At 40.1% G+C, this 20724-nt stretch overlaps 1 protein-coding gene, 1 long non-coding RNA gene and 1 other non-coding gene across 5 annotated transcripts in view; 1 reads left to right on the top strand and 2 right to left on the bottom strand.

Annotated features, from left to right (window-relative positions):
* EPB41L4A (erythrocyte membrane protein band 4.1 like 4A) overlaps positions 1-13032 on the top strand; it is a 139144-nt gene extending 126112 nt beyond the window's left edge. For both annotated transcript variants that reach the window (XM_075019700.1, XM_075019698.1), the window contains 5 exons: positions 4706-4753; positions 5375-5443; positions 6311-6421; positions 7263-7344; positions 8890-13032. In XM_075019700.1, the coding sequence (XP_074875801.1) occupies positions 4706-4753; positions 5375-5443; positions 6311-6421; positions 7263-7344; positions 8890-9018 (439 nt within the window). In that variant the 3' untranslated portion in view covers positions 9019-13032. The remainder of the gene's footprint in view (positions 1-4705; positions 4754-5374; positions 5444-6310; positions 6422-7262; positions 7345-8889) is intronic.
* A 2508-nt stretch (positions 13033-15540) lies between these two features.
* Positions 15541-20392, bottom strand: LOC142026568 (uncharacterized). 2 transcript variants are annotated; one of them, XR_012648854.1, is made up of 5 exons: positions 20187-20392; positions 19290-19360; positions 18313-18523; positions 16148-16452; positions 15541-15735 (listed from the first exon to the last, which is right to left on the bottom strand). It is a non-coding gene; the product is annotated as an uncharacterized LOC142026568 (long non-coding RNA). The 2 variants fall into 2 exon arrangements; XR_012648853.1 differs by having other exon boundaries at positions 16164-16452; positions 20187-20390.
* LOC142027539 (small nucleolar RNA SNORA13) lies at positions 19008-19139 on the bottom strand. Its single transcript, XR_012649171.1, has one exon. It is a non-coding gene; the product is annotated as a small nucleolar RNA SNORA13 (small nucleolar RNA).
* Positions 20393-20724: the final 332 nt, after the last annotated feature.

Below are 20724 nucleotides of genomic sequence, written 5' to 3'. Positions count from 1 at the left end.
AGTGCCTTAAATGATTATTTCATTCATACTGATTGAAACCGTAATCCATGCTGAAGTTTCCAGTATTAAAATACACTTGAGTTCTGTTTTCAGTTGCCTGTTTCTGTCTCCAGTTTCATAGCATACAGTTTTCATTCTTTTATGAGAAATAGAATTTGCCATTAAAATTCCAAATGTTGGAATTTCTACTTTAACTGGTTTTGTACAGACTTGTTCACTTTCAGCTGCACAAAAGTCAAATGTTACTAGGTGTAATTGTACGATGATACATTACTAAAAATCAGGAATATTCGAGCTGACTTTTGTGGAATCCACAAAATATAGCTGATTAAGTTTGATTTACATTTTTTTACTATATACAGAAAGTGCTGTAAACTAGGAAATGTACTCAGTTAATAATGGTTAGATTAAATTTATAGTCAACTTTTCTTCTTTCCCATAGGCCAAGTAAATTTCATTGCCTGGACAGCACGGGCTCCCTCTTGTGGCTAACTTAACTTAACGGCTTTTATTTTCCAGCACAGTGACATTCTGAGTTACATTTTATTTAAACTGCTATTAGCAAAAACCATAAATGTGTAGCATTTTGCTTCACAAGGAAAGGTCCTAGACGAAGCAAAGAAATGAGGAAATCCTGAAGATTTTGGATGGCTTCTCATTTCTTTTCCCTATTGTGTTAGTGATTAATATATTCCTTCTTTTTGTCTCATTCTTCAGTTTAAAAAAGCAAGACTAAACCAACAAAATAAGCCCAAACCTCCCATATATGGCACAGATCCTTAATATATGCAAGTAGGAACTAAAAAAAAGTGAAATGGTAATTCCTTTCAAAGTGCTTTAAAAAAAGTTTAGTAAAAGGCATTTAACTGTTAACCTGCAGTAGTTTATAAGAGCATTTATTTAATTTAGTTTGGCTCAGCTGTTTGCTTACATGACTGGATGCAGGTCAGAGGGAAGGGAAACCTGATTCCCTGGGATGTAGGGCATGGGTGTTTCTGTTTTTAAATCTGGTCATATGGCCATTTCAATTTGCAGTTAACAATTGATACAAAACCTTCATTTTAGTAGTACAAATAAGTCTTTTACATTGAATTCCTTATTGCTGTCAACTTAACTAGAGGTTCGCTTTGGAAGCGTGAAGTAATGGCTGAAATATTTGTTACTGTGCCTGGCACAGTGCATTTCATTTGCTTGATAATGAGTAATATTAATCATTGGTGGTGGTGAGGTGGTGTCTCCTTGGTCTGAGGAATAAAAATATTTGACAAGAATTTGACCTTTCTTTCTCCTAAAGGAATCAGCAAATAGAGAGAGCTCCCTATTCTAGTTCTACAGGGTTTACTTTCAAGAGTTCATGTAAAACATCTGTGTAGCCAAAGGGCTTTTTTTAATTAAGAAGAATGGCCATTAAAATTCCATGGTTATTTAAATTTACCATTTGTGACTCAAATTGAAATATTAATAAGGACGCAGATGCAGGCACAAAAAATAATGTAGACCTTATTAATGTGTAGAGTTGTTTGAGCTTGTGAAAACTAAATAAAAATAAACACCACCCCCCCCGGAGACTCATCACTTACTGGGAATTCCCATTAGGTTTCTTGTGCATTAGAGAATCTGATTAGTGTACAAATTGTCCAGAAGCTATTGATTCAGATACGGCAATAGGACAATCTGAGTATATGTTATATGTCAAAACTGTGAGTTCTAAAACAATTCACAGCAAAAAGATGAAAACAAAGTGAAAGAGGGATTGTTATCTGGCTTTAAAGATTTAATAGAAGGATTGCTTTGTTGTGGGCTGTTAACTATACAAATGTGAATTTCCTATGCAGTGTATGCAATACCTACATTTCACCTTAACAAGACCTTTCTTTTTGTAAGCTTTTCTTCATTTTGCCTTCAAAGGAAGCAGGAACAGGCGTTTGAAAGGAAAATGCTTTTATTAAGATACTTACCTGTATCATATTTCTGGATATTCTTTTGTGAGTAGTTAACTTGAATAAATGCTGAGATGTTATCCCAGTATGGTCACACTTCTTAAACAGACAGAAAATAAATAATGTCAAGATGGGAATTCATAAAAGTAGTTTGCTCTGAGGAATCATTGTGTTTAGCCGTTTTCCTTTTTTTTCCCCCCATGGGATGTCATATTGCTAAACTGGTATTTTACAGCGGTGGCTTCCTTATTAGTGTAGTTGCAGGGGTGGAAGGAGGGAGAATGGCAGAGATTACAGAATTAAATGCTTGGCACTGGCCACAGAAAGCAGGAGGCCCAGTTCCTAGAAAATGGAGAAGTGAAGATGACTTCTTATTTAACCACTCTCTTTCTACACTGCCCCACAAATTAATATTTCTTACTGTATGAGAGGCTTCACATGACGTTTGGTGATATGCAGGACTTCAGGCCATATCCTGAACTGTTGTATTTCCATGAATAAGTAAAAGCCATGAGCTGAATGATGGGTCAGTGGTGTGCACAATACCCTGCTTTGTGGGGATCCTGGTTTCGGGACCAGCCTTGGGGCTTTGCTTCCTCAGGCAAACTAGGGCTTGTAAGCATTACAAAGCTTCGCTGGAGAAGCTGGTGTTTTTCAGGGAGTTTTCGCATTCCCCACTGCCTGATTATTCAGCCTCAGAAGAGGATGCCTATCTTCCCAGCCCCAGGGTGAATGCAGGGTTTGCAGCTGCTGTTTTGTGAGGAGCAAGCTGCATGGAAGGAGAAATCAATTCAAAACTGAGTGGTGAAAAAGGTAGTTAAATGCCACTGCATACCAAGCTACTGCATCAGGGAGTTAACAGCCTGGACAGATGTAAGAAGGAGAGAAGAAGAAGTAAATGCAAGAAGGGAGGAGAGATAGGAGAAGTGAATATCAGAGAAAAATAAATGTATTATAATACGTACAAACACACAAAGCCACAAAAAGCTCTGAACACTGAGAAAATCGGACTGCAAGCTACTCGTGGCCGTAGCTGTTGCCGCCACGAGGACCTGAGCAGTCGGAACAGACAGCAGAGCCATCCATCAAGGATGGGAGTCGTCTGGGGCAGCTGCATCATGCTGCCTGGACAGCCATCACCACCTTGGAGCCCGAGAAGTTTATGGGTTAGTTCATACTAGTCCCACTAAGGGAATCACAAGTGTAAGGTTGTTTCTCACCCCTTTGTCTCTTTTTGGTATTTATAAAGCAGTAAACTAATATCTCCCAGTACTTATGCACCTCTAAAATGTAGAAAAAAGAAACCCCAAAACATTACCATCCCTAAATAATCTGCCTTTACGCCAACTGTAAAACATTTACTGAAATATTGATGTCTCTGAACGTTATTGCTAGGCTGAATTCTGGAAATGAGCCAAACAGTAGCAGTGAAATAAGAAAACAGTGAAACTGTTAGTGTTAGTGAGCAGTTTCGAATTATTTCTGATACATCTCTGTCACTGGACAAAGGAGAGCTGATTTAACAGATGCTAAAACACAGAACTCTGCTGTCCTCCTTGATCTTCATTTAAATTTGGATTATATCACTCCAAAAGCATCTTCGAATATGGTAGGCCATTTTGTTTAAGAAAAAAAAAGCAAGCTGTATGATCTGATGAAATAAGACTTAATCTTTGAGAAACTGACTTCAGTGGGAGCATTTATGCATGCTGAATCTGTCTAAAAGTTGCATCCCTCACATCTCAGATGGTATGGAACAGTCTAGCTGTTGATAACAATCCCAAAGAAAAGAGTTATCTGATCTCTCCATGCAAATGTAGTCCCTACCACTGTGTAAAATGTTTATTTAATCTATTACTCTGCATGGGTTTTGGTGAATTCAAGGTGCAATTTCAGCAACAGCAGTGGTTTTGCACTAACCCCGCAATAAAATAGGGTAAGAAAAACAAAAATAAAGAGGATCCAGTTTGGAGACAGTATCTTCTGTAATTCAGTGGAAAAATGTAAGGCATGCCATTCAGGCTTGCTTTACTAAATCTCTGTGTCTGCAACAGGGAAATTACAATTTTGGCTAGGAAAGACTGATCCAAAGTACTTTCCCTGTGAATTAAATACTTGCTAAAGTCTTCATGCGTGTGAGTATTCATGGTTGCTGGTTTGGTTTGTTCCTTGTTGTTTTTTTGTCCTGAACATCACAAAGGTAAACGAAGTGAGCAGAAACCCTTCTTGGAAATGACCAAAAAGCATGAGGCTGTACTGTTATCGCAGCTGAGCAATAGATCCTCTTTACTGGTGCTCACTGGGAATGTCGAGGGATTACTGGAGTGTGTCCCTGGCTTGGCCTGTCCCTCCTCCTGCCCACAAAGGCCTCTGTGGGCCATAGGACATTTCTGAGGGCCTTCTACAAAAGTATTATTCCAAAACACATTGTCCTCAGCTGGGTAAGGGGTGGCAGTAGCTGGGCACCGATTTGGCTTGGGAAGCTCTGCTGTTGTTTATATTTTGTGCATACTCTTGCTGAAGGCTAGTGGAACAGGAATTGTGATTAAGAGCCTGTCATTCAAGAAATGACTTTTCAATTGAAGTAAAGCGATGAAGTTTAATGCATTTTCTGAGATAACAAACCTTAAAATTGAAGTCACTGGTAGATTACATTTACCATGATTTCTGTGCAGGGTCTGTGCTGTTAAAGATTATTTGAACAGCAACATGTCAGATGATGGTTTTCACAGTTATCTCTTTCTTGTCTTTGTTGGTATTTATAGGAGAAGCCCAGATGTACAAGCTAAAGAAGAACTGTGGAAACATATTCAGTAAGTACGGTTCTTGTAGGGACCGAGGGACTGCTTGGTTTGCCTCTAATGTAGTTATTCACATCCCCTGCACTGTGGCTGTAAGGCATTACGTTCTGATTTAGCTATGTGCCACAGTAAATTATGCGGGTGTTCATGACCTGCTATGCATAGAAGATATTGCAGATCACTGAATGCACTGAATACAGATGACCATTGTATGTAGATGAATTATTAAAGAAGAATACATAATTTTAGAGATTTATTCCTCCGTGACTTCCAAAATGTTCTTGTTTGTAATACTGACAGTTTTAGGATGAGGTCCCATATGTTATAGAACTACCAGTTAGGAAGATAGCTATTCCAAAGCATATTTAATGTTCAGTATACATGATGTTGTATATACGGTGAAGTAACAAGATCAGATTTGCAGGGAGGTGAGAGGAAGGTGGAACAGGATGCGACACGCAGTTGAAGCAATCAAGGCGAAGTTAATAGGTTTCCTATTTTGATGTCAAGATAGCTTCAGGGCTGACAACAGCTTGTTTCTGTAAATCTTTTCAGCCTCATATAATAAAAATAAGAACAGTTTTGCAGTTGGTAGCTACTGTTACATTTTTTACTTTGCCTAATCCTTTCTAGGAAGGAGCTCGTGGATCCATCTGGCCTGTCTGAGGAGCAACTGAAAGAAATTCCATACACTAAAATAGAGTGAGTTTATGTCAGGATTTTTCTTTGTGAATACAAAAGCCCATGTTTCTTATTTTACTGTGAACTCTGTCACACTGAAATAGGAGTGGGTTTGCACATAATCTCTAAGCTTTTATCTACTCCAGATGCTCATCTGGGATGGGTTGGGTGAGGATACATAACAATTTTAAACCCTAATATTTTCTTTTTCCAAAATACGAAAAAAATCATCTTCATCTCTCCCTATCTCTCCCACACACTTGTGAACTTGTCTCCCTATGCCATCCATCAATCTGTTTTATGTTACACGCTACAGAATCAGAGAGAACTGAATGCAAACAAGCAAATCAATTTATTTATTAAACTTCTGCTTCCTTTGAAATTCTTATTCCAGTCATCTAAGGCACTGTTTGACCTATTCAACCCCTTTTCTTGCTTGTCATGGGCAGCTGCCAGGGCATAGCTATTTCCTTAAGAACTGACGTCTATTTCACTGTGATAATTGCCCATTTGGGATGCCATGTGTCAGTGCAAGCAGCTGCATGTAGCAGAAATGGGATCCCTGTTTGCATTACAATGTGCTTCCACAACACCACTAAACAGGAAAGGCTGATGTTAAAGCTGTATGTGTTAGTGCATTATTTATTAAATAGTTCCATTCTCAAATATGGGCATGCTAGATTGCGACCTTTACACTTTTAAAGGATTGAATTCCAAGTACAGACCCGTAAGAGAAGCATCAGCCTTTTAAATGCAGCCAGTGCAAGAAGCTGTCTGTTATACTTTAATAAGAAATGGGAGGATCTCTCAGTCTGCAGCTGAATTTATGTTTTTGTGCCAAAGATCAGGTTTACTAACCTATTGTTGTGCATTCTGTGTCTCTCTTAGGACTCAAGGCGACCCGATCCGCATTAGGCATTCACATTCCCCTCGAAGCTACCGTCAGTATCGGAGGTCCCAGTGTTCTGATGGTGAAAGATCTGTCCTGTCTGAAGTGAAGTACGTGAATGTGGTTGCTAGCAATGGACTGGTTTAGTGTGGCCCAGAAGTTGTTCAAAGATCATGGTTAGATTAGAATTGGCATAAACATGGTTGGTTGCTAGCATAGGATTCAGGCAACCCTCTAAATAGTAGGTCTTCAGAGCTAAATGATGCAAACAAGTACAAAAACATTTCTGATCTATTCTGGGCCACAGAGGCTTGCTTGATCCCCTTGGAAGGGGGAAAAACTGAAAAAGCCAAAATAAACCTATATTGCTCGTCAGTGGTAGGTCATGAAGTTGCCTGAGGGATGAGAACTCATGGGTTGCTTTCCAGATACCTTCATGCTTAACAGAGTTAAGATGTCATCTGTATTTGTTTCATGGAAACTCTAGTACAACCCTCTTCAGCAATGGGTGGATCAGTCTTTCCTAGAAGGCTGATTTGTAAAGGGTGTACTTACAAATGGGAAAGTGATAGCCCCATTCTCAGTTTTATTAAATATCAAAAGCAGTCCCTTGATGATATCACCTACTTGGGAGGCTAGTTTTAGCTGGATGGCACCCTGAAGGACGTGGCACACCCATGATTTCAGGCGAGACTCATCTCACATGAAGTTGGGCTGCCTCTGTAGACCAGGAGGAGACAGGCCCCTTGAGAAGGGATGGGATGACCTGTGCCCTGAAGGTGCCCACTGTCTACTGAAGATCAGCATGATAGCTAAAGTCAGGTGATAAGCCTTTTGGGTTTTGCCTTTCAGATCTATGTAGCTGTCTGGGTCAGTTTCATTATTCTTCCTCTGCACAGTTATAGTTTACTTCATTATAGCAATATCCATTTTGTAATATTGTAATTTCAGTGCGAAAACTGATCTGGTGCCTCCACTGCCTGTTACACGATCTTCAGATGCGAAAGGTCCCAGCATACAATTGACTCAACAGGTTAGTAATTGTGCATCTGCTGCAATTTTCCTTTTTTTGGAGGGAGAAGTTGGGGTTCTAGTGCATTATTTAAATTAGATCTTTGTTTTTCAGTGAAAATTAAAGCTGGCGGAGATTTTTTCAGCAGCAGTGTGACTTGAAATTTTACATTTTGCTTATATTTACACTTTGTTTATATTTCCATGTATATGTAGTTCTGTAGCATATGCCCCTGCAAACACCTGCTTCTGCTGCTGGAGGACCCTTTCCCAGTTTGAGTTTGATGCTTCCTTAAGCTGATACCCTGTTTTCCACAGAGGAGAATCAACTTTCACAATTTCTTAAAATATGCAAGTGTGCTTGGGATGCAGTTGTAATCACAACCTACTATAATTTATTCACCTCTTCTTAGAGGTTTTCTTAAAGTTTTGTTGCTTGGCCTTGAAGCATTGCCTTTTTTTCTTTTTTTTTCCCAAATGCTGGATGTTTTTTTACATTACTGAAAACTAAAAAGGATAGAACTTGTCTTTTTAAATATAATCACTGGCTTTCATCATACAATAGGGTACCATATCTCTAAGCTTTGGTAGTTTTGTTAAGCTCAAAATGTGAGAAGCAAATTCTATTCAAAAAGCACTTGCAGGTCTGTTGTGCAAGCACACAAAAGGAAAACCAAAACATGGAAGGGAGAATTCCAGATACATAACTTCCCACACCAGTCATCATGTCTGTTAATCTGGCATGTGGATATACCAAAACCTCATGCTGATACTGTATGTAGTGTGGAAACTGCACAGAATACAACCAGCAAAACATGCCATAGTTTGTCTTATAAGCAGTTAGAATAACTTAAGCTTGAATAATTTTAAAACAATAAACAGGTATTTTTCACTTTAAGGCTCGCTAACACGCTACCTGTTCTTTTATAGGAATTAAATTCAAGGATATTTGTATTCCTGCATATGGTGGAAATTGAAAAAGATGAGCTGTCCTTGATGTTTCTGTAAGGACTTGCTCCAGCAATGAAGGGGAAGTTGGTATACTTAAGGCTAAGCACATTTATGTGCTTTGTAGAAATAGGTAACTTGTGTGATTGAGTCCTGTTCAAAATTCACAGTCTTATTTCCCATACAAAGTGGCTTAAATTCATGCTCTGGAAGGAATTAATGTTACAATGTTCAGTGTCCACAAACACCTCCCTTTTTGCTTTGCCCCAGACCCGCTCACAAGAGTGACCATTAATTCCTTGTGAGTGCTTGCTTGCAGCATTTTGCTAAATATCAAATAATTAGTGATGGTATTTCCTGAATAGGGAATATGAATCCAAATAGCACAGAGAGGCAGCAGCTGGCAGGGGAGAGAGGAGGCAAGAGGGGGGAAAAGTTCTGTTTGTTCAAATAAATGTAGGTACTTTAATAGTCCTGATGTGCATATATATAAAAATATATATATATATATAAAAATTGCTATATCCTTAGCCTAAGGCTGTCATAGCAGCAGTTATCAAAATATAGTATTTAAATTCTGCTATACCTTTTCAACAACATTTTAATTTGTTCCCTTCAGAGACAGAACGGATCTAAAGACAGCCTAATAGAAGAAACATCTCAGCTATCCACTAACAACGTCGAAGGAAAACCCACCACTAAGATCGTAAAAACAGTACAGGTGTCACGCTTCAAGGTGGAGACTTGACTGCCGTAACTGAAGGTGGTGAATGGATTTTATTCTTTGGAAACTGAGAATTTTTAGTGTGTGTGTGTGCAAGGGAAGGAACTGAAGTCAACGTGGTAGCAATTTCTTCAGGACACTCAGAAGCGCAGCCTGCTTGCTGGGAAGGCCAAGCAATGCTTTTATCACCGAAACTGTTCTAGTGGTGTGACTGATCGAGGAGAAGCTGCCTGATCAGACAACCCAAAAGAAAAATCTTACTAAAACTGAATGATCAGCAGTTACATTCCAAAAAATGGAACAAAAAAATTGCTGCAACAAAACAGGCTTTATGGTCTGCTCTGTAACTGAATAGCCTTTTTCCAAAAAATGACTGTTAACTGACATGATCAGGACCAGATGCTTCAAGAGAAGCAAAATAGTCATATTTTTGGCCAATTGTGCAATACAGTGTGATATGGGGAGAATTATCTTCACAAATTAATATGGGGATCAACTTGTGTCCTAAGGACTGATAGCTCTTACAAGGTTTATTTTAGCCTAGCACAACAGATGCTGATATTGTTAATACAAATCTTGACTCAACATGTTTTAGCTCAAAAATAATAGACACGGTAACACCCTGTAGCAGAGAGTTCCAGAGGTGATACAGACATACTTTCCCTTGGCAGTTTTAAGTGTTCTCAATTTTGAACACCCTTTTTTGTTGAGGGATTATTTAATTGAACATTCCATACCATAGAAATACATCTATCACCTTATATTAAACCACACTGGAAAAAAACTGGAGAATATGTACTGACCCACTGTATTAAGACTGCTTAGCAAGGCACTTAAGTACTGGTTAAATGAAACCTGTAGAGTAGGATTTAAGACAGCTAGCAAATAGCCTTTTTTTTTTTTTTTTAAAACTAGATTAGCAAAGTCTGCCTTAATCTCTTTTCATGTTAAATATCAATGCTAGTAACTTTGGATACTTTTCTCTGAGCCACTTCTACTATGATAAAATGACAAAAGCAGTATTTCAGGTATGATAATTGCAATTTTTTTCTGTTGTCACGGTAGGAATAGTAAGTTTTAATGATGCTGCACATTGAGTGGGTTATCTTCTAGTATGTAACTGAAGTGATGCCTAGCTCTTCTCCTGTCCTGTCACTTTGTACAAACAGCTGAAAGTCATTCCTCTGCCTCCCATTTGTCCACAGTCAGCACATGGCGTAGAGCCTTCTGGCGTTGCTAACTTACTAAGAAGCTTAGCAAAATCTTTGTGTGGTGAAAGTAACTTTTGCTAAGTATAATCTCCAAACTAAATATTGAATTTGTCAAACAGCATTGGAATTGGCTGTGGTAAGTAGCTCGTGCTTTTTTACATCTGTCCTCCTTAAACTCAACCCCCATGGCCTTCAGTGATTTGCAGTGATCCTGTGTCTTTGTACCCCTAGCAACACCATACCCAGGGGACTGCAGCCCTGTCAGAAATGCAGTACTGTTTGAGAACTGGAGTGACCATAAGGTGTCTAAGTTATGCTTTACAAGAGGCATGGGATTACTAATACACATTTTAACTAACAAAACTGAGAAGTGAAACCTTGTATGATGTTTTATTTTCCATTTCATTTTTTGATTCTTTATTGTTTCATGATCTGAAGTGGTCAGGTAGATGCTACTAGCCAGGGTGGTAGCCTTACAGTTTGTATATTCCTATCACTGTTATGGATTGGTCTGCATGTTGGAAGATGCTGCATCGTGCCAAGGAAGGCAGATTCACTTAATTAAATATTGTTCTTTGACCACTTATTTTGGACAGTTCTGCTTCTTCAGTCTCAGTAAACAAATCGAAGGGAAGGAAAGAGCTTAGAACCCTGTTAGAATTCTGTTTTCATGGAGGTTCTTCAGCATTTTCTGAATTTACTATGGATTTCATTCTAGGACATTGTTGGGCTTGGCTTAAAGTATTTGCTTAAATTGTTTTGTAAGTCTGTTAAATGGCTTCATTGTCATTGCTTCAATTTAAAGTGATCCTTTAGGATCTACTTATGACCTTGTATAGTATTCTTACAAGCACCAGTTAAAAAACAAAAAAAACCCAAAACAAAAGCAAAAAAACCCAAACACAAAAAAGCCCATCACTGTGGCAAAGATTGTGATGATACAGATTAATCTAGAGCATCACAGTCTTTTGGAAGACTACTGAGATATGACAAACCACCGAAGTACTGGTTACAGTGTCTGCAATGAAAGCCACTCCTTATTTCTTCAAGAAGGTGTTCCACGCTGGAGCATTATGCACTTGCTTGTAGTTTGTTGCTTTCTAAATCATTACCATTATTCTGCATTCCTTACACAGGCACAGGTGAATAGAATGTATCTACTACTTGAGGAGGATTTGTGTTGTTATTATTTGAGAATTATCTGTAGATAGTGTTTGTATCTTGCCAATCCTCAAATATTGATCAAGAAGAAAACTATTAAGGTTTATATCCAACCTCCTGTTTTACTGTATGTTGTCATATGCCTGTGGGCTTTTGTGGATACCAACAGCCAAGTGTGTGGTATTTTACTTAGCCCACTACATCAGAAAATAGGCTGTATCTAATCTAATAGTGATAGCTTTCAGTTCTCAAGTCACAGGAGAGTCGTTTCATAATCAAACCAACTTTTTTACATTTAAATGAGAAATTTACAGAAAGACTTCTGGATTTCAGTTAGTGGTCTTCTGTCCAATGAGACTATGTAGGAAGCAGGTTTTAGCAAGTCTAATGCTCAGTCTTGGGCACTATGATACAGTTTTGTATCTGCAAAAGAAAGACTAAGCTTAACACCTGTATTACATGTTAAGTGTCAGTGCCAGAACAAGGGAAAACTTGGACAAGGACACCAGTTTCAGCTAATAGTACAGAAAAATAAACTACTGCCATATGCAAGCCTCCTTTCCCTTTAGGCTTCTTTTCCTCAGTCACCTGAGGAAAGGCACCTTTTTTTGTGACCGTGTTATTTTTGTGTGAGAGAGACCTACAAGTGATGAATCACTGAAAGCACTTACTGTGTCACAGCTATGTTCTGTAGCCCTAAACCGGCCCTACAACATCTCTTAAGTGGCTGGCCTCTTCAAGCTCTGAGCTACACCTTGCCCTTTCCACTGTTGCTACCCTTCCCTGGCTTTCTTGGGACTTTCACTGCCTAGAGGCAGTTACGTTTTCAAACCTGGAGTTTGGATGTCGGTCCATAGTCCTTGTACCTCCTGATGAGTCAGGCAAAAAACAGGAGATGTATAACTGTGTCAGGCAAAGTTTACCCTGGGGTTGGATGCCATACAGATGTGTCCTCACATGGACAAAGGACTAATATTGGAGATATTCTCATCCTAATTCTGCTTCTAGTCTGCTGAACTGATCTCAGGCCAACAACTTTAACTTTGTGCCTCTGCATTTACCTCTTCTGAGACTTCTGTAAGTGCTAATAATAGGTAAGTTACGGAACTCACTCACTAATTAGCAACACCGACAACACAGACATACCTCTTTGCAAAACATGTATTTTTTACAAAAAAGAGGGCTTGCTAACCACACCACAAAAGCATTTTTATATATCCCATATTGGTCCCTGTGCTTGTTAGCTGCTGTTTTCTTTCATTAGGAGCTAACCTTGACCTGCGGTTTTCTACAATGCACTTCTTACCCATCTACCTAATCTTGCAACTTGTATTCTAATTGAGCTCATTATATTGGAAGATGTTAGTTGGGGAAAAAAAAATCACTACCATTTAAGTTGCCAAATTAATCATCTTTATACAAGTGTATATTGAACTGAATAGATAGCACATTTTCTTTGGGGAAAGCCTGTTTAATTCAAAGCTCCCTAGAAAGAGGTTTAAAAACAACATACATAAACATATTGATGTGATGCTTATGTTCTATGTACATTAAGTATTCATGAAGCAACTGTGTGCTTTATTTTAAATTGAGTTTGATAGATGGCTGTGTCAATACTTGTGTCCAGGTTATTTAAAAGTCAAGTAAAACTTGAATTTTTAGGGCATTCCATGGTTGCCTGTGTGTCTTATTTACATTACACAAAGGAGCAAAGCCTTCAGAAACACAGATTCATTTGACAGCACCATCTGGTAAAAACAGGTGTCATACCAATTAAAATCCACTTGAGGATACTGCTTCTTCAGATTAAGTATTTTTCCTGGTGACAGAAAGTTGCCAGCCTAAGTTTTATACTTCCAGTGCATATCCATACTACAGTTTCCTTTCTTACCTAAACATCACCAGAAAAGAACAGCAGGCTACATAAGCTGTCAAACCAAACATACAGATGCAAAGCCAGCGTGGCACATGCGCTCTCCTTAATGTGCCTGTTTTAATTTCTCTCCCATATTTGTCTCCTGGATAGGAGTTGCAGTGGGTTGCCCTTGGCTGGATGCCAGGTACCCACCAAGCTGCCCTGTCACTCCCCTGCTCAGCAGGACAGTGAGGGAGAGGAAATAAGATGGCGAAAAAAAATTGTGGGTCAAAATAAAGGCAGTTTAATAAAGCAAAAGCAAAGGCCATGCACAGAAGGAAAGGGAAACAAGATTTATTCCCTACTTCCCATCAGCAGCTGATGTCCAGCCACTTCCTGGGAAGCAGGGCTTCAGTACACCTACCAGTTGCTCCAGAAGACAAATGTTGTAATAACAAATGCCCCCCCGCTCCCTGCTTAGCTTTTATTGCTGAGCAGACACCATATGGTATGGAATATCCCTTTGGTCAGTTTGGGTCAGCTGTCCCAGCTGTGTCCCCTCCCAAGATCTCACCCACCCCCAGCCTATTGGGCAAGGGGCAACATTGGAGAGACAACTCTGATGCAGTAGCCAAAACACTAGCGTGTTATCAACACCCTTCTAGCTACCAACGCAGAGCACAGCACAGCACTGAGGGCTGCTACAGGGAAAATTAACTCCATCTCAGCCAGACCCAATACAAGAGTGAAGAAAACCACTGCCCTCCCAGCTGGTCACCAATTAAATGATACACCTTACTCAATGTTAAAATCTCAAAAATAGCTAGGACTATACAGTTATTTCCTCAGTGAGAATATCAGAATGTAATTAACATTCTTCATAAAATACTACCATTGTATTTACTACAAATGAGCCCCTTTGCTAGCGAAAAGAGGTAACAATTTGACATTCAAGAATGCCTCCACAGGTCATCCACTGATAGACTGTTTTCATTTAATAGAGCTAGCCTTAGTCCACTCAGATGCAGTGTGCTAAAAGGTTAAAGAGAAATTTGGAACAATCCAATTTTCTTTCTGTGCATACCTCTCAAGAGTTTTGATTTGCAGCCTTTAATACAGAGCACTCTTCCACAGAGCACTGGAGGCAAGTAACAGAAAGGAGGGTTGGTGCAACACCAAGCCAGTGCACAAAGCTTTGTTCTCTTGCTCCCCTAGACCACCTTGAGAATCTGTCCTTTCTACTTTTTAATACTATCAACTTCAACAGTCTTGTCAGACATTTTGTTCATGTAAAACAGAGGAAAAAATAGTTAAGGAGTCTTGAGTTTTTTTCAAGGGTACAGTCCAGGTAGCAACTCGTAAAAACTAAAAGGGAGTCCTAATGCTTAACACCACACTTAACATTCACCAGCATTACTATTTTAGTAATCGGTGCCCCTTACACACACCTATTCCTCCCTCTCCCTCATTTTTTCTTTCTTCTACACTAGGAAGCAGGTATTACACAGTGAAGCTTAAGATTCTAAAATTTTTCTTGTTGAAAGGGAATTAACATTTTAGACAGCAGTCATTAAAACTTGGCATTAGCTGTTGCTGTCAAGAGTTTAAAAAAAAAAAAGAAGTCTTAAAAGCTATTCCTGCCAGTCTTGCACTTTAAGAACAAAGACCTGTGAGCAAAACTCCTGAACAGATGGTATCTTCAGGGAATATAATCCCTAACAGAAACCCTAAACTTTCAAGTGCATCCAATAATTACATGTTGGATCACTAAAATTTAATTACTCTTGTCTAAACCTCCTTCCCTCTCTACAACCCAAAAACTAACTTATGCTTAGACTTTGCATTAATAATTTACTTACATTCAGTACTGAAAAAATCAGACATTGCAAGATACGCAATTCCAGCATTTGCTCTTCTGATAAAATTAATTTATCATAAGTCCTTCTGAAAAAACAACCAGGAATTCCAGTTGTTATCCCTACAGTATTTCACTCTACTTCAAGTTTAGCTGAAATACTGTATTATGCAGCTGATTAAGGTAATAATAAACCAAACTTGCAGTTTTCCATGTTGGAGACCTTTCCCGCTATTTTTAAACACAGGTTTGCTGAATTTTAATTTCTACTTTTCCCCACTACAATACAAATCTCAGCTAACTCAATCTCTGATAACTACAGAAGACCATGGTTTCAGTGATGACCTCCCACCCACTTAATAGCTCCTAGGTTTTATTTAGTCCAAAGGGGTGAACTGGTATCCCAAAAACAACGTAGAGGAACTCAGAACTGTCAGAAGCAACTGCTGTTATAGCTTGGGAAGACAGAAATTCTTAGAACAGAAACATAAATCTTTATTTTTTGTCTACATAAACATTACCAGATACTGCCCCAATACAGTTAGAAGCACCTTGTGCTACTACATGCAGCCTTAACATTTCATCTTTTTAAGTTTGTTTCTTATGGAGTGGTCCTGCAGAGATTCCCACTGGTCTCAGGCTTGTTAGAACAATTCTTCCTTAAGGGAAAAAAGTAAACACAATGTGAGATTGGACACATGTAGCACACAGCTGTCTTCAGTAACATCCTCCAGATTCCTGAGACTGGCGCAAAGTTACAAGGATCAGCTTCCCCCTCATCCCTTTGGAAAAACGTTAAAAGCCGAAGTCTGAAAAACTAATTTTTGAAGAGCATGCAAGAGAGGCTCTTTGCCCATCTAAGCAAGGTTTCAGATTCTAACTACAAGTTGATGGCAGTACTAACACTTTCTAGCTGGTGGGAATCAATAGTAAGTTTTGTAGTAGTAGCTCATGTATAAAGCACAGATGTGTATGCAACAGTTTAAGAGAATAGTAAGCCAATAATAGACAAGATTAGTAATTCTATGTTGAAAAAAAAGTAGCAGCCCTGTTATTAGATACATTACTCACAGTGGATTACACATACATTTCTCTTCCCAGTGTCTGGCAGGTTCATATAAAGGGTGCTCATCCTTCTCTTCAGCCTTGCAAAACCCCCAGTGCCTATGGTGCTGAAGATCTGGGATGGATTTCACTAGTTCATTTTTTATCGACAGCACTGGTAAAGCAATAACTGCATCTGTGTTTTTCATGTTGTTCAAGCAGATTTTCACATTTCAGTGCATGAACCTTTCCGATTCTAGTATTTTCAAGGGCACTGTGACAAACTTGAAGGAATTTCATCACTTCACAGAAGACTTCTGTTACATTCTTTCCTGCAAGAAAACCAACAGTGATGTAGTGGATCTTGCATCACTCACATTGACTTTTCTATGAACATGTGCGTATTCATGCAAAATACTGAACCATCTTCAGTTTAATTTTTCCCCAAAAGTTACTTAAGTAATTTCTCATCAGGAAATAGCATATATTCTTTAAACAAATCCAGATCATCCAGTCTGGTAGCAGCTGGGAAATCACTTTCTGAATCTGTCTTCAGCATGGACAACTACTGGATCACAAACTTCCTTCAGAACTTGACACAGCTCAGTTTGCACAGCTTCGCTTAAGAATTTGTCATGTTGTCTCGGGAACAGCTGCCAAATAATCAGTCTGCTTTCCCAGAGCTGTAATCGCATTTTGAAAGCTGCTCCTGCAAACACCACACAATTATATAATCCATATTTTTCTTCCGCAGTAGTTTGTACAGTATTATGGATTTCTAGCACAGTGAAAAAAGAATTAAAAAAGGCGGCAACAAAACTGTTTATTGTTCAAAAGACTGAGTAATCCAAAAGACTCATTAATGGGTGCCAAATGCCACCCCAATTCTTCCCAAAACTTCTCCATAACTGTTATCTCTTCCAAGTTTTCTTTACAAAAGAAATACTTTAAACAGTATTTATAATTTTTCCATGGAAATATCACTGTGCAGCACTCTGCCTCAGTACCCTCCTCTTCACTATGTCTCTAGGAGAGCTGGATGCATCAGTGAAACAACAAAAACAATAACACAAACAAATATGCAAAAGACACTTTTGATTCTTTGTATCCTAGAACATAATGCATAACGAGGTTTAAAGGAGGCACAATTGCACAAAATGTGCAAGCAGGACATCTTTTATTGGTTTTCTACTCCATTCAATCTACCTTTCATCACTGCTGTACTTTCCTATGTCTGAGCAACTAGCCCATTTACAGTCATAAAAGTCAGCTGCTGCTGCTAAAAAGAACCTCCAGCATTTTTTTCTTTCACCAAGTACTGCACGTATTCAATGGGAACAACATATTGTAGCATGTGGTGTAATATTGTGACCCTTTCTAATTTACAAGACAATCAGTAATTTCTTCAGTTACTTAAAACTTAAGTTTGCACTCTGAATTTCACCTTCAATATAGTCTTCAGTCTCTATAGCCTTGATAGTCTCTATAAATTGACTCAGCTCTAATACTTAACAGGCTGTCAGTAAGCTGTCAAATAGTTTACTCAGTATGGTTTGCATCCCCTGAAATGCAGGTAAGGTATGACGATGATTTCTCTGTACTGGATCATTCTTAGATCACACTTCCAATATTGACCGAGAAGGTCCTGGCTTCAAAGACTTGGATTATTTGTCATGCCCTTGGGTACGTAGGTTACACAAACCACAGTTTCAGCACTGAAGATATCTTTCATAATACACGCAATTTTTATTAGTGCCTTGTTTGTACCACTGAATTTCCTGCTGACTTGCACTACTCAACCTTTCAATAGTGTTGACTTTTCCAAGACCCTACAGTGAAACAGCATATTGCATATAAGATTCTGAGCTGTCACATTTCAGCAGTCTTTGATTCAGATCTTGTATTCTGAACTGCTCCACAGTATCACCCCCAAAAACCAAACACAGAAAAGCACAGACACCTCTGGGACACACTAGCAGCCATGCACTGCTTTTAATAAGCCACTCACACCAAACCTTTTACTTTGCTTTTGTTGACGAGAACATTGTCATCAGGCTGATCTCACTCTCAATGTTTCAGTTCCAATTTCTGCTCTAAAGTCATTCTGCCAAACTTCTTTTTCAACAGAAAGTCTTCTTCATTGTAAGACAAGGCTGAGGGACACAGCTGCACAAGAAATTATTGTTACTTACCTAATGAAGGAAGTTGCAGGACAGCTGGGCAATCAGTACTTCGTAACTTTTTCCTACATGCCCTTCTCATGCTTAGAGGCTTTCTCCACATCGGGCTATCTCTGTGAGCTTCTGAACTTTCAGCAAAACACACTAGAACTCTGCAAGAACTGTTCGTAGTGTTAAGCATTCTGGTAGGAACAGGCCCCACAGTCCCCAAGGTGCGAGCTGCCTGCAATAGCAATATTAAAGTATACTTTACATTTTCAAAAGCGTATCATGGAAAGACTGTTCTGTGTACAGCAGAAGAGTAGAATACATTATTACCCAATATCAAAGAGTCCTGCAAAGAGATTCTTTTTATACCTTTCCAATACCAGACATAAATAACAAAAAGGTAAATGCACAAAGGCAAAACATGTTTTTTCCCCATTAAAGAAGATTTTAATCTTTTCTGTAGCTGAGTATTCTGAAGCTGTAGAGATCTTTTTACAATAGAAAAACTAGAGGCCACTAGAGTCTGAAATGTTATGTACTAATTACTTGCAGCACAGATGTAAGATCTTATCACAATAGACAGGACAGCTAAACAATGCTAGAAGTGGCCGTTATAATTTTAGTTTTTCCTCTTATAATAACTGTCAGATTCTTCATTTAAAAAGACTGAAGCACAAAGTCTACCATGTAACTGCTCAACCATACAATTTCTAGATTTTTTTTGTCCTTGCAAAAACAGGGAGGAGAAAGGTAAATAACCAGCTCCTTAAACAGTTTGAGCAAGAATTCCTGTTTGCCTTTTTTGACACCACATTCATTCTGGACAGGAATGAACGGGCAACACAAAGGCAAAAATTTCAGTATTGGAACTGATCACCTCTGCAAAATTAAATTAACAGCATATGAAAAAGATTCATTCATCAATAGGCAAATACCTAAGAATTCACAAGTAAGTAACATTTTATAAAGAGTAAGCATTTAATAAGAAAAACCAAGCACACCATGCTCTTGGGACATCTTGTGGTCATGCTGGTGCCTGCTCTGGCCATTGACAGACTTCTATTGCTTTCATCTGAAATAAAATGGAGAATACACGTTCACTTGGAAGAGTGACTGAGATACACAAACAGCACAAGGAGCCTAACAAGAAATACTTGAAATAGTTCCCTGATTTCCAAGAACAGACAGCAGACTCTATGTCCCCCCACCCTCAAAGAAAAAAAAAAAAAAAGCCCCAATCATCCCTATCAGCACATTTTAAGATTAAGGGTGACTCTATTACACAAGTTCCCGTGGCCGCTACAGCAACCAGGAATTATGCGGAAACCCAACAACATTTCAGAAAGCCAGGCACCGGTGGCTGTGTACGACGGCCCCAGCCATCTTTCACACATTACTGAAAAAGTGTTCCTTTAAAACGGGTGGTTCTTCTGTCGAGGGATATGGTGCATTTAAGACCATGCACTGCTGGCCACATGGCAAAAGCGTGCCCAAAAGAGTTCAGTATAAACCAACTACAAAACTCGTTCTTCCAAAATGTGAGCTTTTGGAAAGTTCTCCCAAGCAGCAGTGAGAAGCCTACATAGCAGCTTTCAAAACTAGAAACTCCAGAGGATGAAGGACCACCGATTCACTCAATGGTTTGTTTCATGGAGACAAGATAAGGAGGGGGGAAGGCAAGGTCGTTCGCATGCTGAAGCGGCACGGCTGTTCCCCTCACAAACTGACACTCCAGGCCCGGCCAAGCCCTCCCAGCCCCAAGCCCTCCCAGCTCCCGTGCCCGCGGCACCTCCCAAAGCGGGGAGAACAGCACTAGGCTTTCGGGGAGGACGTTTCAAGGCCCGCCGCCGACTCCCGTTACCGGACCAGCCCGCCCCGCCCGCTACAGCCTGGCCTACCTCTTCAGCGAGCACCCTGACCCGGTCAGCCGCCGCCAGCAGAGACCCGACAGGCTCTGGACCGTTAAGGCGCCTCGGCCCCTTCCCGCGCCCCGGCGGGCAAGTCCTCGGTCCGGGGACGGGCGGGCTCACCCGAGCCCCGCCGCGCGCGCCTGCCGCCCCCGCGCCCCCAACGGCCTCCGCGCGCGCCGAGGAAGAGACCAGCGACCCCTGCTGCTCCCCGCATGCCTCAAGAGGGATGAACCAATGATCCCGCGGGGGGGGGGGGGGGGGAGGGGGGGGAGCGAACGCGACACACGCCGTGAGCCAGCTCCTCCCGCAGCGCAGAAGAGCGTACCGGGTCTTCCACAGATGGGAGGCTACAACCTCCGTCCCTTCACCAGGTGGAATTCCGAACAGGAGCAAGACGTCGAGGTCTCGGACAACACCGCCGCGAACCACCTGCGCGAACACGGCGATGGAAGCAGCCCGGGGAGAAGGGTCAGGGCGGGGCGGGGCCTGCGTGCAGTGCACGCCGTGCACTGGCATGCGCAGTGCC

The sequence above is a fragment of the Buteo buteo genome, chromosome Z (genome assembly GCF_964188355.1).
Source record: "Buteo buteo chromosome Z, bButBut1.hap1.1, whole genome shotgun sequence".
In the NCBI taxonomy this organism is placed as follows: Eukaryota; Metazoa; Chordata; class Aves; order Accipitriformes; family Accipitridae; genus Buteo; species Buteo buteo.
Note: the sequence above shows the minus strand (reverse complement) of the source record. Positions and strands in the feature narration are given on the sequence as shown.